Here is a 19,324-nt window from a genome sequence, read left to right on the forward strand (position 1 = left end):
TGTGGTTTTTATTGGCCAACCTTGTTCAAAGATGCAAGTGATCTAGTCAAAAGGTGTGATCAATGTCAACGAGCGGGCGGGATTTCCAAGAAAGATGAGATGCCTCTAAACACCATTCTCGAAGTTGATTTCTTTGATGTATACGGTATCGATTTTATGGGCCCTTTTGTAAGCTCGTGCTGAAACACTTACATTCTTGTAGCGATTGATTATGTCTCAAAATGGGTTGAGGCCATGGCCTTGCCCAACAATGAAGCTAGGAGTGTGGTGGCATTTCTGAAGAAGAGCATTTTCATAAGGTTTGGTACGCCTCGAGCAATTATTAGTGATGGAGGATCGCATTTTTGTAATAGAGCTTTTGATGCCTTGCTTTCCAAGTATGGTGTCAACCACAAAGTATCTACGCCTTATCATCCTCAAGCAAGTGGCCAGGTAGAAGTATCCAACAGGGAGATCAAGAGCATTTTGTCCAAAATCGTCAATGCCAATAGGACCAATTGGTCTAAAAAGTTAGATGATGCTCTATGGGCTTACCGGACCGCTTACAAGACTCCAATTGGTATGTCGCCATACCGGTTGGTGTTTGGGAAAGCATGTCATCTACTAGTGGAGTTAGAGCATAAGGCCATGTGGGCCTTGAAGAAGTTGAATCTTGATTGGGATATAACTGCTAATCTTCGGGTGGAGCAACTCAATGAGCTTGATGAATTTAGGTTTCATGCCTACTCTGGTTCGTCCCTGTATAAGGATAAAATAAAATACCTTCATGATAAATATACTCGGGGCAAGGAGTTCAAGGTGGGAGATTTGGTGCTCTTATTCAATTCTCGACTGAGGTTGTTCCCGGGAAAGCTGAAGTCAAAGTGGAGCGGACCATTTGAAGTAGTGTGTGTGACCCCGTTTGGTGCTCTTGATTTGAAGAACAAAAGTGGGGAAGTTTTTTGAGTGAATGGGCATAGAGTGAAGCACTATTTGGGGAAGTTTGATGATATCCATGTGGTGGCGGTTGTTCATTTCAAATGATTGGATGGTAACATGCATCGTGCCGCGACGTTGAATCAGGCGCTTCTTGGGAGGCAACCCATGTGTTTTTCTTATTGTTTTTATTTGATTTTCATTATAGTGTAGGATTGATTTTTGGGCTAACTGGTTGTGAGATGTTACAGGATTGAGTTGATGCAGTGCAGGACATAATTGAAAAAATGCACAGGTCTCTGAAGTTGCTAGTGCGGCCGCACTACTATTTTGTGCGGACCGCACTGGTAAAGGGTGAAGTGTGATCTCTCTGAAGTTTGCCACCGCGGCCGCACTACATTTTGTGCGGTCCGCGGTGGACCTCTGCGGCCGCAGTCCATTTTGTGCGGACCGCAGAGCGTTGCCTTCTCAAGCTTGAACAAAATTTATATGCAAGGTCAATAAAATTATCTATAAACGCAATAAGCTCGTGTTAAAAACCTTATCATCATTCGCTACTTAAAATTTGTACAAAATATGTATAATTTTTTTATATAATACACATACACACAAAAAATATATTACAATTTATCAGGTATTATTTTTGGGAGCGACTAAATACACATTACTCAAAAAGTATTATTAGTTGTGGAGTTATCCTCCCTGCACTTAACCGTTTAACTGATTAAAAATCCTTAATCGCGACTAAATTGTGTAATTTTACTAATTTTTTGTTTTTCGTCGCTTTCTCATATGCCAAAAAAAAAAAAAAAAAACATTTACTGAAACTTCTAAGCAAGAACGTAATAACAACTAATGCTTTGAAAAATGAAGTGATAAGAACAGTTAATAATACTGAATTATTAAGTACTTTTCCACTAACATGGACTTACTTTATTGCTACCTTTTACTATCAAAGTGTGTGATTGAAAACTTTTTGCTTATGACTTTACAGAAATAAAAAACTAATAATATATACTCTCTTTTCTCTTTGTTTTTCTTTCATTTGCCTTTTGCTTTACCAGCTTATCAACTTTCAAACGGAATGCCAATTGGCATTGTTTTTGGAACCACATTTTTCTACGTATGTATTCCTTAATGTCTAAGTATATGTATTAATGTATAAAGAGAACATTTTAAATCCAAATAATAACAACGTTGAAATCAATACGAAAATGCAAAGGTTTAATCATAACTATATATATATATATATTTAAAAGAAACGGAAAAACTACATATTTCCCTACTTTAAACTCTAAGCAAATATATAACAAGAAATTGCAGAATTATGACACTTTTTTGGGCGATAGGCAGAACTTCAAAGTCAAACATTAAAAGTATTGCTCATAAGGCAAGGAGGGGATAATATTTGTTTAACTCGAAGTTCTCCCCGTAGGGCGATCAGGACAAAAAATTAAGACCATCTACTTAAGGACTATTTGTGTACTTCACCCCAAATATAAAGATTAATGGGCCCAAATGGGTCAGGGATCAAGGCCAGCCTATTTCCAATTCACAGGCCCAAAATCAAGAGACCCACCTTGAAGTCTGACCCGTGATACCTATAAATATGGGCCCATCTTTTGATCAGTTTTTAAAAAGGAATTTTTAAATTCCTATGCCACATAGGAAACCTTATTACCCTCAATGTTTAAGGTTTGACTTAATTACACTTAGTATACCAAACTATCAATTCTATACCATAATTAATTAAGGGTATAATTAATTGTACGTTTTTTACTCCTTAATTAAAGGAGTCTGAAAATTCTTCTTTGTTTATATGAGAACACAATTTGAAGTGCTTAATCCAGGCATTCTTGGATGCAGATTCCTCCAATATTCATTCTTCGATGCAATAAATTTCTCGTTGAAGCCTAATCCAAAATATTGCTTTTGGTTCTTCCATATATTCCAGATGATGCTATTAGTTGTGATGGAAAATCAGTAGCAACTTTTGGTGAATAAAAACTGCATAGGGAATGTTCGGTAATATTAACTGGAAATCTTACCTTAACATTTCCCAATTCAAACATCCATCAGAACCATTCCAGTTAGAGATAAGATGAAAACAGAATCAATTAGCAACAGAGAATATGCTAGATATATACTGAAAGAACATATCTTTCAGTATATTTTCTACAAAAATTCTACAAATATACAACAAATCAGTTTAAGTATGTATAAAGCAGTATTATTTGTAAGGGTATCTACATAATTACTACATTTATACTAAATTGTAGACTTTTTTTGCAGAAGATTTGTAGAAGTTTTAGTCATTTTGGATTTGTGTAAACAGAAAACAAAGCATCTACAATCAGAATACAAATAATCTACAATTTATCTACAAAATATCTACAAATTGGGTACATTGAATTTTAATATCACAATTTCCATTCAATTGTAGCTTAATTGGTATTTTCGACATAATTGCGTTTTTTGGAGAAGATTTTGTAGAAGTTTTAGTCGTTTTGGATTTGTGAAAACAGAAAACAAAGCATCTACAATTAGAATACAAATAATCTACAATTTATCTATAAAATATCTACAAACTGGGTACATTGACTTTTTATATCCCAATTCTCATTCAATTGTAGCATAATTAAGATTTTTGACATAATTGCGTTTTTTTCAGAAGATTTGTAGAAGTTCTTTTTTTTTTTTTTTTGTGAAAACAGAAAATAAAGCATCTACAATCAGAATAAAAATAATCTACAATTTATCTACAATTTCTGCAATATGTCTTCTTCTTCTTCTTCTTCTTCTTCTTCTTCTTATTGTTTCAGTCAAAACCAAGTCTAATCTTCACCAAAACCCCTCAAAATTGAGATATAAACTCCAAACCATATTCCCGATTATTTTCAACACCCAATCCAAACAAATAATAATTTTTGAAAACCCAAATTTGAATTCAAAGCTTTCAAACTTTTTAATGGCTGTCAATGGTGGAATTGCTGCTCTCTTTTCATTTGCTTTGTATTGTCGAAATTTGCGATTGAGCAATAGAGAGAGATGTAGAGAGAATGTCGATGAACAGAGCTTTTGCAGAACTGATTTCTACAATTTGAAATTGAGCTTCTGATTTCGACGAACTGAGCTTTTGATTTGTGTCTTAAGCGAAAATATCGAAGAACAAATCTGAGCCTTCGAACAGATTTGATTTCAACGAATTGAGCTTTTGAACATATTTGATTTGTGGCTAAATCAATTAGAAGATTCTGTTCCTGAATTTTAGCATGCCTAATTAGGAAGATTCAGCTACTAATAATTAGTATTTAATGAGGTATAATAATTGTAGGAAAAATATGAAAAGGGCGGGTAAATTAGAAACTGTGCACATTTTTGGTAATAAAGTTTCATATATGGTATAGGAAGGAAAAAATCTCTTTTAGAAATTAGCACGACATGACCCCCAATGGTCTTGATAGTATGTTCCCATTTTTTATGGTCTTAGCAAAATGTCTCTCTTTTTTTTTTTTTTACTTGAACATCATAGTTCTTTAGTTTTAGTTCTTTAGTTTTTAGAGTTTGAAACTCTTGTTTATTTGATGGTGGAAAAATAAAGTTAATGGTAGATTATTGTTAGAAATTAGAATCATTTGAATGTTGATAATTTGTGCTTAAATTTTTAGCTAGACACAGATGGTGATATACTGTAAAAATCTCAAAACTCCATTGTGGACCTTTGAAAATAATGAAGAAAACAAAGTGCAATTTTTTGATTTGGTGTTGCTCGACTAGATTGATGATTGGAGATTCTTATTTTGTTTCAAACTTGAGATTATTTGGAGCAGATATCGGGTGATGTTATTAAAATTGAAGTTGCATATTCAAACACTTTACCAAAACAACCCAGAAAAAGTATGCCAATCCGATAAACTTTGATGAACAACTTAACAGATAAGTAGACACAATATAGTATCAACTCTAATGATCCGGTAGAGAAATCCATGAAGAGCAAAAGTATGACAACCAGTATACTTTAATGAACAATTTAATAGATAGGTAGAGTAATAATAGCATGAACTCTACTGAATTGGTAGAGGAATCCCGAAAAGCAAAAGTATGACAATCCGGTAAACTTTGACTAACAGTTTAATCCGATAAAAAAACCGCTAAAGAGCATGTGCGGGTCGTGAATCATGTTTGAAGTACCGCAAATTTTGAAAACATGTCGCTAAAACCACCCCAAAAAGTCCCTTTGGTAATTTGAAATCCTTAATGAATATTCCAACTGCAGGTCCAAATCTAAGTTTCTAAATGGAATTAACTAAAATAAACTTCAACCTCAATTTTGATATATCAAATTTCTCGATATCTCATACATTAGAACAGAGCGTCTTGTAGAGAAAGGGACAGCAAAGGTGGAATGGGAGAAGAAAATAGTTCGAATAATCATGCTAGAATTGCTTATAGCTGAAGTAAAAGTATAAACCATAAGAGAACGTACAATTAATTTATCAATGTCACAATCAAAACATGTAGAAAGTCATATCATACCATAATAAACAGCTTATATACCAAGATCGACATATCGACACAAAAGTTGCAGATTACAAGACTCTTGAGCCCCAACATAATACTCAATTCATATAGTATAGGAAAAGTTGGTCTCAGACCTTAATAAATAAAGTTTTGACACATAGTAGTACAAATGAAAATTTGGAAGAATCAGATAAATCTCCAAAGACCATTGAACAGCTTTCTCACCACACCTTATTCAGCATCTGCAAATCTGAATTTGGGTGCACATAAAACAGAAGAGTTTAAGTTCTATACATCGTATTATAAAAGATAAATTACCAATCGAGTCACTTTTAAGATATATAAATAAATTTCTATGATGAGTGCTAATTGCAATTTGGTAAAATAGTGTTATCCTCGGATAAAATTCACTAATAGTATAAAAAAATTACGCCATAAGTGTATATAACTTAAAGATAACTTACCCAAGCTCTGAGAGCTTCAAATGAGCTTCAGCGTAGTCAGCAAAGAAGGCATCTTCATCCTAGAGCAAAGCCATAATGTTACCAAATTAGACGAGAAGATCATCACATAAACGTTATGCTGCACTTCATACGTAAAGATAAGGTTAATTTCACGGATGATCATTCAACTTCATACTTATTGCACCAGTCATAAAACCAATGTTTCTAATGAAAATATAACTCAAACTATGCCTATAGGGCAGCCAGGTGCACAAGGCATCCCTGAACGGAGGGCCCGGGGGAAGTCCGCACCCCAAGAGGTGTGATACCTTCCACGGGTTACCCGTGACATAAAATAGAAAACGCCAGAAAATACCAAATATGGTTTTGAAAGCACAATTAAGATGCAGTCAACATACTGCAGCGTATTTCTCGACGAGAGGGCGGAAGACTGGATCTTGTAGGAGTGCTTTGTCTGATGGTAGCTGGAGGAGACCTTCTTTCTCTCCACTCAGGAGTTCCCTGGCATTCAAAGAAGTTACGACATAGCATTCGAGTTATGGAACTAATACTGGCAATTTTTTCTTGTGTTTCCAAGAACTAACAAATTCATAAATAGCATGACAACAGAATATGTGGATTCAGGAGCCAAAGTTAAGTAGGCCATTCTAGAGAGGCAAAAACTTACTTGAAATAGGAATTATCAAATATGAGAGGGTTGTTAGTCCATGCTCCCTCAAATCCTGACCGTTCTTTGTGGCACCTTCCCTGATTAAAGAACCAAGAAACCACAATATTAAGGACCAAAATCAATGGAAATTTACATTTGAAGTCCCAACTTTCAAAGAGTAATAGCAAAATCATAATATCAATTTTTTGCGTGCTCACCAGAGTGTGACCACCAGATAAAGCAACAATGTCTTTATCACTTAGCCCCATGTGTCCAAAAACATCTCTCAGATGGTCTGAGCCTGAAGATAACAAATAAAGTTGCATGATTTTTCAGGGACACTATGTAGTTTGGACAACTTCACATACTAAGAGTGAAAGAAACAAGCAGTGACCTTTTGTGGCATCAGGCAAGCGGCCTTCTGGAGGTGGTTCTGTCTTGTCCTGGAAAGGAAACAACGATTTATCATTTTAATTGGCCGATGAAATTAATCCCTATAGAGGTTCTAAGTTGCCAATAACTGAAAACCTCAGTGCAGTATTTGCCCGAAAGTTCACAAACAATTCTTGGATTCTAACATAATTTTCTTAAACATTAACTACTGAAATTAACTTCACGAAAGCCTGGAACTCCATAAGCATGAACGAACACTACTGCTATTTATTACATGTGCACCTAGTGCACAATTGGCATGAAAGCTAGGGGAAGAGACAAGGTTTTGTATTTATTTATCACAAGTTAGATGATGAGATTTCTGTCCTCCCTAAATCTCAATTGCTCTTTTAACAAGTCAAGCTGCAAAGCACCATAATCTGTTATGCTATTTCATCAGCTTCCCCTTCAAATTCTGTACTATTACTAGAGCTATGTGGTTCGATATCTAGTCCTCACTAAGTAACAATATACAAATGCTAAGCAATTGGTTGCTAAATCCTCAGAGTAATCATTTAGAATATATCTTCTCAACCATCCATGCCTAGACGAGGTACAGTCCAGCTTGGCCTTGCTAGTTTAAGACAGAACCAACTCAACTCGACTCCACAATAACGAGGAGCTAATCCTAGTCATCCCATAGCTCAAGTTAGAAAATTCAGAAAAGTTCACTCATGCCAATATATATTCAAAGCTTTGTGGAAAAAAAAATTCAAATAATTATTTCTTGCCAAAGGAAGAAGATTAGGTTTACAACCCTCGAAAGGGTATTTTCGTCTTGATTTGGAGAAGACAATGAAGCATTGAAAAGGGGGATTGTAACTTCAATCCAAACAAGGAGACATGCTAGAGTCTATGAAGTTTAAAGTACTAGCGGCCAGATAAAATGAATTTGACCATGTAAATAAGCTAAGTTTAGTCTACGAGAAATGGCATATACAAAAGCATGGCCATAGACTAATAAATCTCGGATTACATACTACATTTATGAAAGTAGTAAAACTTCTGAAACTAACTTTCCGGCAAGGTGAGAAAAGAAAATCCATGTTACTAACCTGTCTCCCAGGGTGAAAAGGAATATCAGGGCCTCCCGTGATTTCAACAGCCACGACTCCAGCCAACTTCAGTTTATGAACCCAAAATAGACAACATTAACATGCAGATATCACACAAAACAACTCCAGAGGTTTACATTGCCTGAGAAATTCTTTTACCTGATAAAAGTCGGCGTAGGATAGGATTGGAAATTGCTCCTTAATTGGCTCCAAAAGTCGAACAGCAATGTCAAGACCATTGTTAGCTCCGTGTTTAAGTTCATCAGGGTGCCTGATTGTCCCGAATGGACCGCCAGTTTTGGTTTTGACATCATATGTCCCTGCTGAATGCCATCTGAAAGTCGAGTAATAGTACACTTCAGGCCACCACTATGGACAAGCTAAGGTGCTCAATCTTAGTGGACAATATTGTAAATTTTCTTACCTTTCTTACGAAATTATAATCAAATTACATGTTAAGGCAAGTTATCACAGTATCAACAATTGAATTTTTAATGTTCCTCTAAGATAATCTAAGGTGAGGCCACTACTAAGATTGTCTTGTAGAACAGCCAATTACACTATAATTTACAACAACAACAACAACAAACACAGGGTAATCCCACAAGTGGGGTCTGAGAAGAGCAGTGTGTACGCAAACCTTATTCCTACCTTGTGGAGATAGAGAAATTGTTTCAACTCTCGGCTCAGTAAAAGCATAGTCACAACAGTATAAAAAAGAAATACAATAATGGATACAGTAATAGTAACGAAGCAGTAACAAAGAGTATTAACAACAACAAAATAATAAGATAACCGAAGCAAAAGAATTAACTGATAATACTAGAAATCTACAACACAACAACAACATACCCAATGTATTCCCACAAGTGGGATCTTGGGAGGGTAGTATGTACGCACACCTTACCCCTACCTTGTGAAGGTAGAGACGCTGTTTCCAGAAGACCCTTGGCTCAATAAAGAAAAACCACAGACAGCTATGGCAAAGAACTATGGAAAGCCAGATAGTAACAACAACCAGCAAAAATATAAAGGAAGCAAAGGAAACATCATATAATAATATCGATCTAAAATAGGGAACCAATTATAAGTACCAGAAATCTAAGTATAAGAAAGTACGGGAAACAATTACACTGTAATTTGCAGTTTACAAATGGAGGCAATCCAATATTATGATTGCACACATGATTCCACATATACACACTTCTAATCATTAAAAACAGAGAGATATATGCACACTTATAATTTTCACTTAAGAAAAATAAACTTATCAACACCACAACATATCCTCTCTTTCGATATTTACAGTCAAATATACTGAATTCAACTCAATAATATTCGATATTGATCACAATTCTTCTCAGCAATAAGCAATTAAAAAGGCGAGAGAAAGAGAGAGAGCACTTACGCCAATCGGAGGACAATAGGAGCACAATTCTTCTCAGCTATGAGTCCTCTAAGCTTTCTCTTACATTTCTCTACTGCTTTTTGATACTCTTCGCTCACTTTCGGATAGCATTTCCCCATTCTTACCGATCACAGAAGATTTCCCAACTATAAATACCAAAATCAGTAACATTAAATTAGCTTAAGCTCAATCAAATTCAAATATATTACTGTACAGAAATCAATCATCATTATTGAAAGAAAAAAAAAAAAAGAGGAAGAGTCAGACCTTTGAAGCAAAATGGACCACTGTAGAGTGATTGAGTCTAGAACTATGAAGATGAACTCTGAATTTAGACAATGAAACAAATATATAGGCTTATAGCATACACTAGAAACATCTAGCAACTGCTATGGCTCACCTTTTAAATGTAGTGTTCTACTTTAGTGAAATAATAAATATACAACCGTTAGTACCTTAACATTCTTTTTGAGCAAATTTATGTGAAAATGTTAAACTACAGTCTAAACTTTTACAAGTTATTACAAATGTTAAACTACAGTCTAAGTTTTTGAATAAATAAAAAATTACGTGAATAAATATTAGACCCGAGTCTAATGTTGTCCCCAAGAGATAAATTTCTCAAGTGTTATATTTGCATACTATCTTAAAATAGAGACAAAATCTAAACAATAGCCTAAAAAGGGGAAGACACAAACAATCATTTTTAGGGCTGCTATTTAGGTATTAGCCAACCACTTATTTTGTCCTAAAAATTTAAACTAAAGATCTTAAGCTAGCGTTTGACCATAGATCCCAAATTTATTTTGAAAAATCTGATTTGGGTGAAGTTTGGTTTGAAAATGAAAATGTGTTTGGACATACGTTTTCAAAACGTATTTTCCAACTTTATTTTGGAAAAACATGTATATAATTCCCAAGTTTTGGGATTTTGATCCAAAATCAGCTCAATAGCTGATTTTGAGATTTGAAATTTGGGATTTGGAATTTGGCCAAAATATGAGCAAAATTTATGACCAAACATGAGTTTTGAAAATAAATCCCAAATTTATTTTTGGAAAAACCCATGGCCAAACGGGGCCTAAGTTCGATCAATTCAAAATATCTTTATCCCAAAAAACTATACTAAAAAATTAAATTTAGGACATATTGACTAATTCCTAAATTCGGCCCGGTTTCTGGTGTCATTTCTACCTAAAAAGGGTCTTTGCGTAAATGAGCCAAATGTTTACCGTTAAAGAATCTGATTTTGTGCTTGTTCGTCGCGTTTGGGTTGGCTGAGGAATTTGGGTCAAAATAGCACGGTATAGCCAGTTTTCGGACTGGTCATTCAAAAATAGCCAGCGTTTACTAAGTCAATGAAAAATAGCCACTATTTTGCTGCAACAGAGACCGGTCCAGCATAATATACTGGAGTTCGGTACACCTGTGTATGAACTCCAGCATATTATGTTGCACCGGTATACTTTGCTAGCTCCAGTATGATATACTGGAGACTGGAGCACCGGTGCTCCAAACTCCAGTATATTATGCTGGACCGGTATACTTATCCTGGAACTCCAGTATAATATGCTGGAGTTCAAGTATACTTATGCTAGAACTCCAGCATAATATACTGGCATATTTTCCGGGGTTTTGAACAGTGCTTTCGCTCAGATTTATCTTTACATGAAAAGTGGCTAAATTTCGATTACTTTTGAAACTGGGTTATTTTTTAACTACCAGTTATAAATCTAGCTATTTTTAAATTTCACCCGGAATTTGGTGATTGAGTGGCCCATTGAAACTCAACACGTGTAGTAAGATTTGTGGGCTTCTTCCTTGACTCAAAATGTATACTGACGTGGCTGCTGCTTTTCCATTCTTCTAGAGACTTTCGAGTCAATTGTACGGAGGAAGAATTAACCCAAATAGTAGCTTATCTAATTTTTTAAGTTAAAAATAACAAGCGAATATATAATATATGTATAATTGTATATAATTTATGTACACCGATTAGAATAAGTAAATAGTAAATCTAACCGGCTATTTGTGTAACAATTCCTTATCCGAAACAAGTCTGTTTGGGCGTCCATTGGGCCGAATTTACATGTCATTATTACAAGGGAAATTTTCGTATATATACCATATATGAAACTATATTACCAAATATGTTCATAGTTTGCATATTACCATTCATGCTAATAATATTTCTACATAATATATACAATGCATTAAATAAGGAATCAAGGTAGCTTTATGATTCCTTATTTAGCCGCGCAAAAAAGGGGAATTAAATATTTTCCAGATCTTCCCTAACGCAAATCACGCATAGTAATAACTATCGTCGACTTCGTTACAAAATTTCCGTACTCTGTTTTTGGGATACACTCTGTTTCAACATTTTTTCTGATTTCACAATTCAAAATCGACAAAATCTTCTACAATTCTTCTGCAACAAAAGCAATTATGGCGAAAATACCAATTATGCTACAACTGAATGGGAATTGGGATAGCTATGGGAGATTTAAAGAAATTGAGGTCGATGGCATTGTAGTCGATGAGGATGCGAGTTATAGTCTGTTGATTTCTACAATAGCACACCAATTAATGATTGATACATCCGAAAAAATTATAGAAATCAAATACATTATCAACGAGCATTGTCCTCCAATGGAAATTAGGAACGATATGGGTGTTCGTGTATACATGGAGACGAAAAAGGAAAACAAAAACTTAGGATCATATCCGCTATGTATTACTGTTCGCGATTTCAATATGGAATTGAGGATCACTAATGAAAACACAGTTGCAGGTGTGTGATGTTATTTTTTCTATGAAATTCTGGTACAATGTCAATAAACTACACTTTATCTACATTTTAACTACAATTAACTACATATATATTATTCAGCATGGATTTCTGTAATATCTACAAAATTTTTACATTTATTCTACAATAAAACTACAAAAAAGCTGAAAAATTAATATGAAATACTGAATTTCAACCTTTCTACAAATTATCTACAAAAAGGTGATAACAATAATTATTTTTATTTTCATGCAGGTTCGTCTGGAATACTAAATTTAATTGATATGCCAACATCTCCCGTTATAGAGGAATATGAAAGTATAATAATAACGGATAGTACACCAATTTCTATTGAAGTAGGACAAGTATACCAAGACAAGGAAACAATTGCAACTGCAATGAAGCACTATTTGCCATGCACAAGTTCCAATTCAGGGTTAAAAGATCTAGTTCTAGAAGGTATGAACATATGAATATTCAAAGATTATTATTTTTTTAATTTTGTAATTTATTTGTAATTTTTTACTTATTTAGTTTTTCTTTGTGATAATGTTTAACAGAATTGTAGTTGAATTGTAGTTATATTGTATATAGATTGTATAATGTGATCTTTTAAGCTAAAAGAGTTTTTTTTTTAAATCTAAATTTTAACCCATTATGTAAAATGTATTTATTTTATAGCTACTGGCTAATATGTGTTGGTGAAAACTGTATATGGCACTTCAAGGCAACTAGCATAAATGATTTTGCAATGTTCAAGGTCAGAAATTTCGACAGACAACACACATGCTCTTTTAATGGACAATATATTCATACAACGCAAACCTACTGCCATGGTAGTTGGTAGCATGGTTATTCCAAAATATTCTGATCCTAAGACAATTTACACCCCAAAAGACATTCAATTTGACATGTTGTCTGAACACGGCGTGAATCTAACCTACATGCAAGCCTGGAGAGCAAAGGAAAAGGCTTTACAGTTTATGAGAGGTCATCCTGCTGACTCCTACAGCAAATTGCCTAGTTATTTGTATATTCTAGAGGAGACTTATCCGGGGTCTGTAGTTAAATTAAAGAAGACAGACGATGACTGCTTCTTGTATGTATTTGTTGCGATTTGTACGTCAATCAGTGGTTGGGAATATTGTAGGCCAGTTGTAGTAGTTGATGGGACATTTTTAAAGTCAGCATACAGGGGAATAATGCTAATATCCAGTACAATGGATGCAGCAGGTACTAAAGTTTTATTGTAGAAATATTGTAGCTTGTATTTTTTTTGTAGTACTTGCAGATGGATTGTAGATATATTGTAGAATAGTTGTAGTTTGTATATATATATCTTCTTCTGCAGCCAATTAATTGCTTCTTGCCACATAATGTAGGTACCATATTACCATTGGCATATGCTGTTGTTGATTCAGAGAATGACGCATCATGGAAGTGGTTTTTTGAGCAATTCAAACTCGCGTATGGTGAAAGACCAAATATGTGTGTTGTTTTGGATCGGAATGAGAGTATCTTGAAGGCAACATCTATTGTTTATCCCGGCATGCCACATTATTCTTGCATGTGGCATATTTGGACAAATATACGGGCAAAGTTCAAGAAGGGACATCTTAAGTTAAGTGAATTATACTTTGCCACGACACGGTCATACACACTTGATGAATTTAATGAAAGGATGTCAAAGATTGAGGAGATTGACCCCCATGTTAAAACATACTTATATGATATTGGCATCATAGATGGTCCCGAGTACATGCTACGGTGAACAAAACTTGGACTATGACATCAAACATTGCAGAGTCGTTGAATACTGTAACAAAATATGATAGAGAGTTGCCGATAGTAGAACTATTAGAGTATATGAGGACCCTTCTTGAACGTTGGACAAAAGAAAAGTTATTGAAAGCAAAGGGTACATTCACATACCTTGGATACAAATTCAACAAAGAGTTGGATGACAACAAAACATTGTCGCACAAGCTTAGAGTAAGATCTGATTATTTATTGAATCAAATTCATAATCAGGACAAATGTAGATATTTTGTATATAGTTTGATTTTAACCGTATATGAATTGTTTTTTTGTTTGTAATGTACTCGTAGGTGATGGCTTCAACAGACTACATCCATACATTACTAGATGGTGTGAGGCGCTGTATTGTTTGTCTTGAAAACAAGAAATGTAGTTGTGGGCAATTCCAGCTTGATGAACTACCTTGTCCACATGCTTTGGCTACTTTAAGACACAGGGATGAGTCTTTTGGACAATATTGTTCTCCTTATTACACAAGGGCGAACCTCTTGCGTACTTATGAAATACCAGTTAATCCCTTGCCTGATGAAAGCAAATGGAATGTGCCACAACATATAACTGAAGAAGTAGTAAATCCACCTAAAGGAGGGAAAAGGCAGCCAGGAAGACCTCAAAAAGAAAGATACAAAACATATGATGAAATAAATTCAAAGAAGTACAAGGTTTCACGCGGAAACTGCGGAGGAGAAGGGCATAACAAAAGATCTTGCAAAAATGCACCCAAAAAGAAATAAAATTTTATGTAGTTAACAGAATATTTCATAAAATTTGTTGGTTAGTTCTGGATAACAGATTTTGATGTGTAATTGTTGGTGTTTTGTAAGATCATAATGTAGTTACTTAGGATTTTTCTGTATTGAGACAATACTTTCATAGATTGATTTGTTTATGAATAGTTTCTATATTAGTATGAGATATAGAAATTTGAGAACCAATAGTTGTGTTTTTGCAGTTTATCTACAATAAAACTACAAAAAAATACGTTATCTGGAATTTACAGAGTTTATACATTATAAATCAGTAGGAAAGTAGTTAAAAACTTAAAATATTATAGATGAAGTATTGTTTAAATTCAAAAAATGAATATAAAAGAAACAAAACACACTGTTAAATATATCTACAAGTTATATACAAATATAACTACAAAAAAATCTACAATATTTGTAGCTGACATAATAGCTAAATTAAAATTCAGGTAGAAACAACCTATATGGTGAAAATAATGTAGATGAGGTACTTTATACATTCAACAAATTGAATTTAAAAGCAACAAAATGGTTAGTTACTGATGTTTACACATTATCTACAAAAAAATAACAAAATAACTACATATTTTTTGTTGACATAATAACTGTATAAAAATTCAGTTGGAAAGGATTTATATGCTAAAAATAATGAAGATCAAGTACTGTAAAGATTCAACAAGTGAATATAAACCCAACAGAATGTTTCCATTTGAACTACAATACTAGATAAAAAAAAGAAAGAAACAAAGGCTACTATAATTGTAGCGCAAGTCTGCTATCAACTAGCATCAACTAAACAATTGTACTACATGTTCCATACAAAACATTACAACTACTTTCTTCTTTCTCTGGGCTCGTGTTTTCTCATTCAAAGCTGGTGCACATTTCCGCCTTGCCAATTTGCCTGTCACCTCACTATCACTAATTGCCCCATGCTCCTGCTTCTTTCTAGCATAGTCCCAAAGTAGCGCTCCATAGCGTCTACGGTGTTGGTCAATATCAGAAAGGTCTTCTGCCGGAATTGATAACTCTCCAAGACTAACATACTCTGCAAAGGCAGCAACAAATACACCACAATCGCTGCAAAAAATAAAAAAAATGTCAATATTTACCAAACAATCAGAAAAAAGGTTAAATGTATAGAAAGAAAGAAGATTTTTGTTACAGTGATCCTTCTTTTTGCTGTGATATCTCTCCAACAATTCACTGAATGTTAAGAGGGTGGGTAACATATTTCTCAATGTATGCTTTTGTATTCTTGAAGTTGATGTCTTTACGCTTCCCATAAAGCCCGGTGCATGACACATACAAATGGATAATAATAGAAAACTTGTCGACACAAGATTCAACAATAGGGTGATTGTGTGAAGAGACCATGGAATCATACGCATAAAGACACCTTTCTGCAATGTCAAAAATAACCAACACCCAGTGGAAATTTTCTACAATGTTGACGGGCATGATGACATAATCAACTTCATCCCATGCAATATTTGCGAGTAGTCTATACCCCAATATATATTCTGCTACAACGTCATGGGGTTTGACAACAGAAAACTTCTTTTCTTGAGGAGAATTTTGGAACTTCTCATAAATCTGATCACTCCTAGTCTTGAACACACAATCTGTTGTAGTAAACCTGGTCTTGTTGTGGGGGCCATACTTGCCTCTTTTTCTCAAGTAATACATTATAACATTAATGTGTTGCAACAAAAACAGATTCCATTTATTCTACAAGTTATCTTCAAATATTCTACACAAAACTACAAAATAACTACAGTTCATACACAAATATAATACAAAGAATCTATCATTCAGAATACAAACTATCTACAAAAAATCTACAAATCAAATACATTGAATCTTACCGAGTCATTGAGGACTTGTCCTGGGTGTGCCCGGGAAAAGAACCACTCCTTCTTGTCAACCTTTTCAACTCCAAGATCCAACCATGGCTTAATTAAGTTGTCCTTTGTAGAATACAGAGCCTTCCTCCTATATAAACAAATAGAAATTAAAATAAAATTGTTGAATGAAGTGGATGTGTAAAAGATGAATACTGGCCTAAAAGTGTCAAATTGTGCAACCTAACCTCTTTGAACCTTTGTCGGTGCCGTGGTATAATCACTTGTGGAATTGATCCAACAACTCAGGGTCTACATTTTGGCCAATAACACTAGTAAATGGGTGCTTGAGGTGAAAAATTTGAGGTCCAACCGAGGTGCTGCCACCAGAACTGTATAAAGGGAGAAATGGTGATCGGGCATGCTTTTCGGGCTGCCTTGTTCTACCTTGCTCCACGGGTGTTGTTTCATCTTGTATAGGCTCGCCGAACTTAACCAACTGGGAGAAGTTATCAGGCAGCTCGAAATCATCAAGCGTAACCTCCTTATTCTCACCTCCGGATTCTTCTGAATCACCTACATTCACAAACTCTGCCTCTTCACCTACATTGTCATCTTCCGGATTCTGCTGTTCGCTTTGAGCTGCAACTGTTACTCCGTGAATTGGAGATTGTGCATGCATATCTTCCCTTTCTGTAACACCATGTATATATAACTTAATAGAATTGTAAAAATATTGAAACAAAAAGAAAATATCTCTTAAAATAATTTCATACCTGCATTCTCTTCATCAACTGCCCCTTCAAAATGTATATATAAATCAACACCTGCTGGATGATTTTCTTCACCAAGTGCACATTCAACATGTTCTGTTTTTTTCATTAAAAAGGTTAAATCATACTGGATAGTATTGGCTTGACAATTTATGAAGATATGAGATAATATATACATAAATCTGTATAGCTGTGCCAATAAGCTGGATTTAATTGTATATATGGTGTATATATAATGTAGACAAATTGTAGTTATGTTGTATATAATTTGTATTTATTTTGTAGATATTTTGTAAATAAATGTACATATACTGGATATATATTGTAGTTACTTGTTTTGCTGGGGCTGACCTACACTGGTTCACCACTATTGAACTGAAATTGCTGATTGTTCTTGTCTTTTGGTTGGTCATATTTTTTGTTGAACTCCCAGCAAACTGTAAGTTTTATATTAGTTAGGATATATATTTTAGAGGTGACATAAATAGTTTTTTTAATATGATTAAAATTCAAATGTTACCTTTGCATCAGCTTGATCATTTGGACTATTTATCAACTGCAAAACAGTCTTGACTGAATCCTTTATTAGGTCTCGAAGGCTACCTAGTTCTTCAAATACATCTTTCCGAAACTTTTCAAGCTTTTCATCGACCTACATAATTAAAAAAATACATAGTTAACTTCATAAATATGTCTTAAAATATATTAAAAAATAGATACACTATTATATATACATCACAATGCTTTTTAGGACTACATGTTACCTTCTCAACACCTCTTTTTAACTTTTTTATTTTACGAAGAATAGGTTCCTTCTCCTCTTTTCCAATTGATTCTTTGGGTTCCAATGGAGGAGCATCAACTTTTGGAGTCTCAGAAACATGTTCAACCTCTTCAATTGTGTACTCAACTTTATTAGGCAAAGACATCACCGAAAGCTCTTCAGGAGATTCATTTATGTTGGTGAACTGAATGATGAAAAAAATAAATTAGCTTGTTTAAGTCAGTGTATGTATATAAATTGTAGATATTTTGTAGTTAAATTGTATTATCATAAATAAAGACCATTTACCTTCACCCATTCAGGCTTGATCATTTTGTCTTCAATTACAGCTAACCAAATCTGACCCTTAGTAGCTGACCAGTTTAGTATGCGAGGGATTGAATTAGAAATCTTTGTAGCTATATCAATGTTGACGGAGGAGCAACACTCATATAATCATACTTGCATGGCTAGGGGGAATCCTCGAATGAGATAAGAATGAACGAAAGGATTTAGCCTGTGCCTAACTGATTCAATCAACTGTCTGTAAGACTGAATACCCCATGGAAATGACTCGTACTTACCGGATTCGACCAAATAAAACCTAAAATGATCTACCAACCCAATATGGTCTCTCTCTGAAGGACAAATGAAGAATTCCATGAGATATAGAATACATAACTTTACTGCATCCTTGTCATTGACCCAGCTTTTGTTGGTTACTATCTGTTTTAGGTATGTCTTCTCCACTTTTACCTTGTTTAGAAAGTAACTGCTCATTATCTTACTGACATAATTAGGAGTGTAACCAAAGTCTGTCACCTCAGTATGACATCTAAGACCAGTTATTACTGCAAACTCTCTCAATCCAAAATTTAACCTCTCACCTTTTAACTCAGCTGAAAAATAGGAAGCATCGGATGATTTCAATTCATACTTCATAAGAAGATGAATAGCTTGATTCTGCATGCATAAATTTGGAAATGACAGAAAATAACCAAAGCATGTCTCCTTGAACAGCTTCAAACCATTTGGAGACAAAAGCGCTTTAATTTGGCTAGGAATGCTAGGGTCACATAATGTCTGGAATCTAAGCACCCCATAATCAACATTATGGGATGCAAAAAAATATCCATTATGCAAAA

General features: G+C 34.4%; 1 protein-coding gene across 1 annotated transcript; it reads right to left on the reverse strand.

The window, feature by feature from the left end:
* LOC109229383 (L-ascorbate peroxidase 2, cytosolic) lies at window positions 5,374-9,874 on the reverse strand. The gene is made up of 10 exons (XM_019394802.1): window positions 9,712-9,874; window positions 9,445-9,590; window positions 8,196-8,370; window positions 8,037-8,102; window positions 6,944-6,992; window positions 6,768-6,850; window positions 6,568-6,647; window positions 6,299-6,401; window positions 5,901-5,959; window positions 5,374-5,686 (listed from the first exon to the last, which is right to left on the reverse strand). The coding sequence occupies exons 2-10, from the start codon at window positions 9,561-9,563 to the stop codon at window positions 5,668-5,670; spliced, it is 753 nt and encodes a 250-aa protein (XP_019250347.1). The 5' UTR covers window positions 9,564-9,590; window positions 9,712-9,874; the 3' UTR covers window positions 5,374-5,667.

Source organism: Nicotiana attenuata, chromosome 7 (assembly GCF_001879085.1).
Source record: "Nicotiana attenuata strain UT chromosome 7, NIATTr2, whole genome shotgun sequence".
In the NCBI taxonomy this organism is placed as follows: Eukaryota; Viridiplantae; Streptophyta; class Magnoliopsida; order Solanales; family Solanaceae; genus Nicotiana; species Nicotiana attenuata.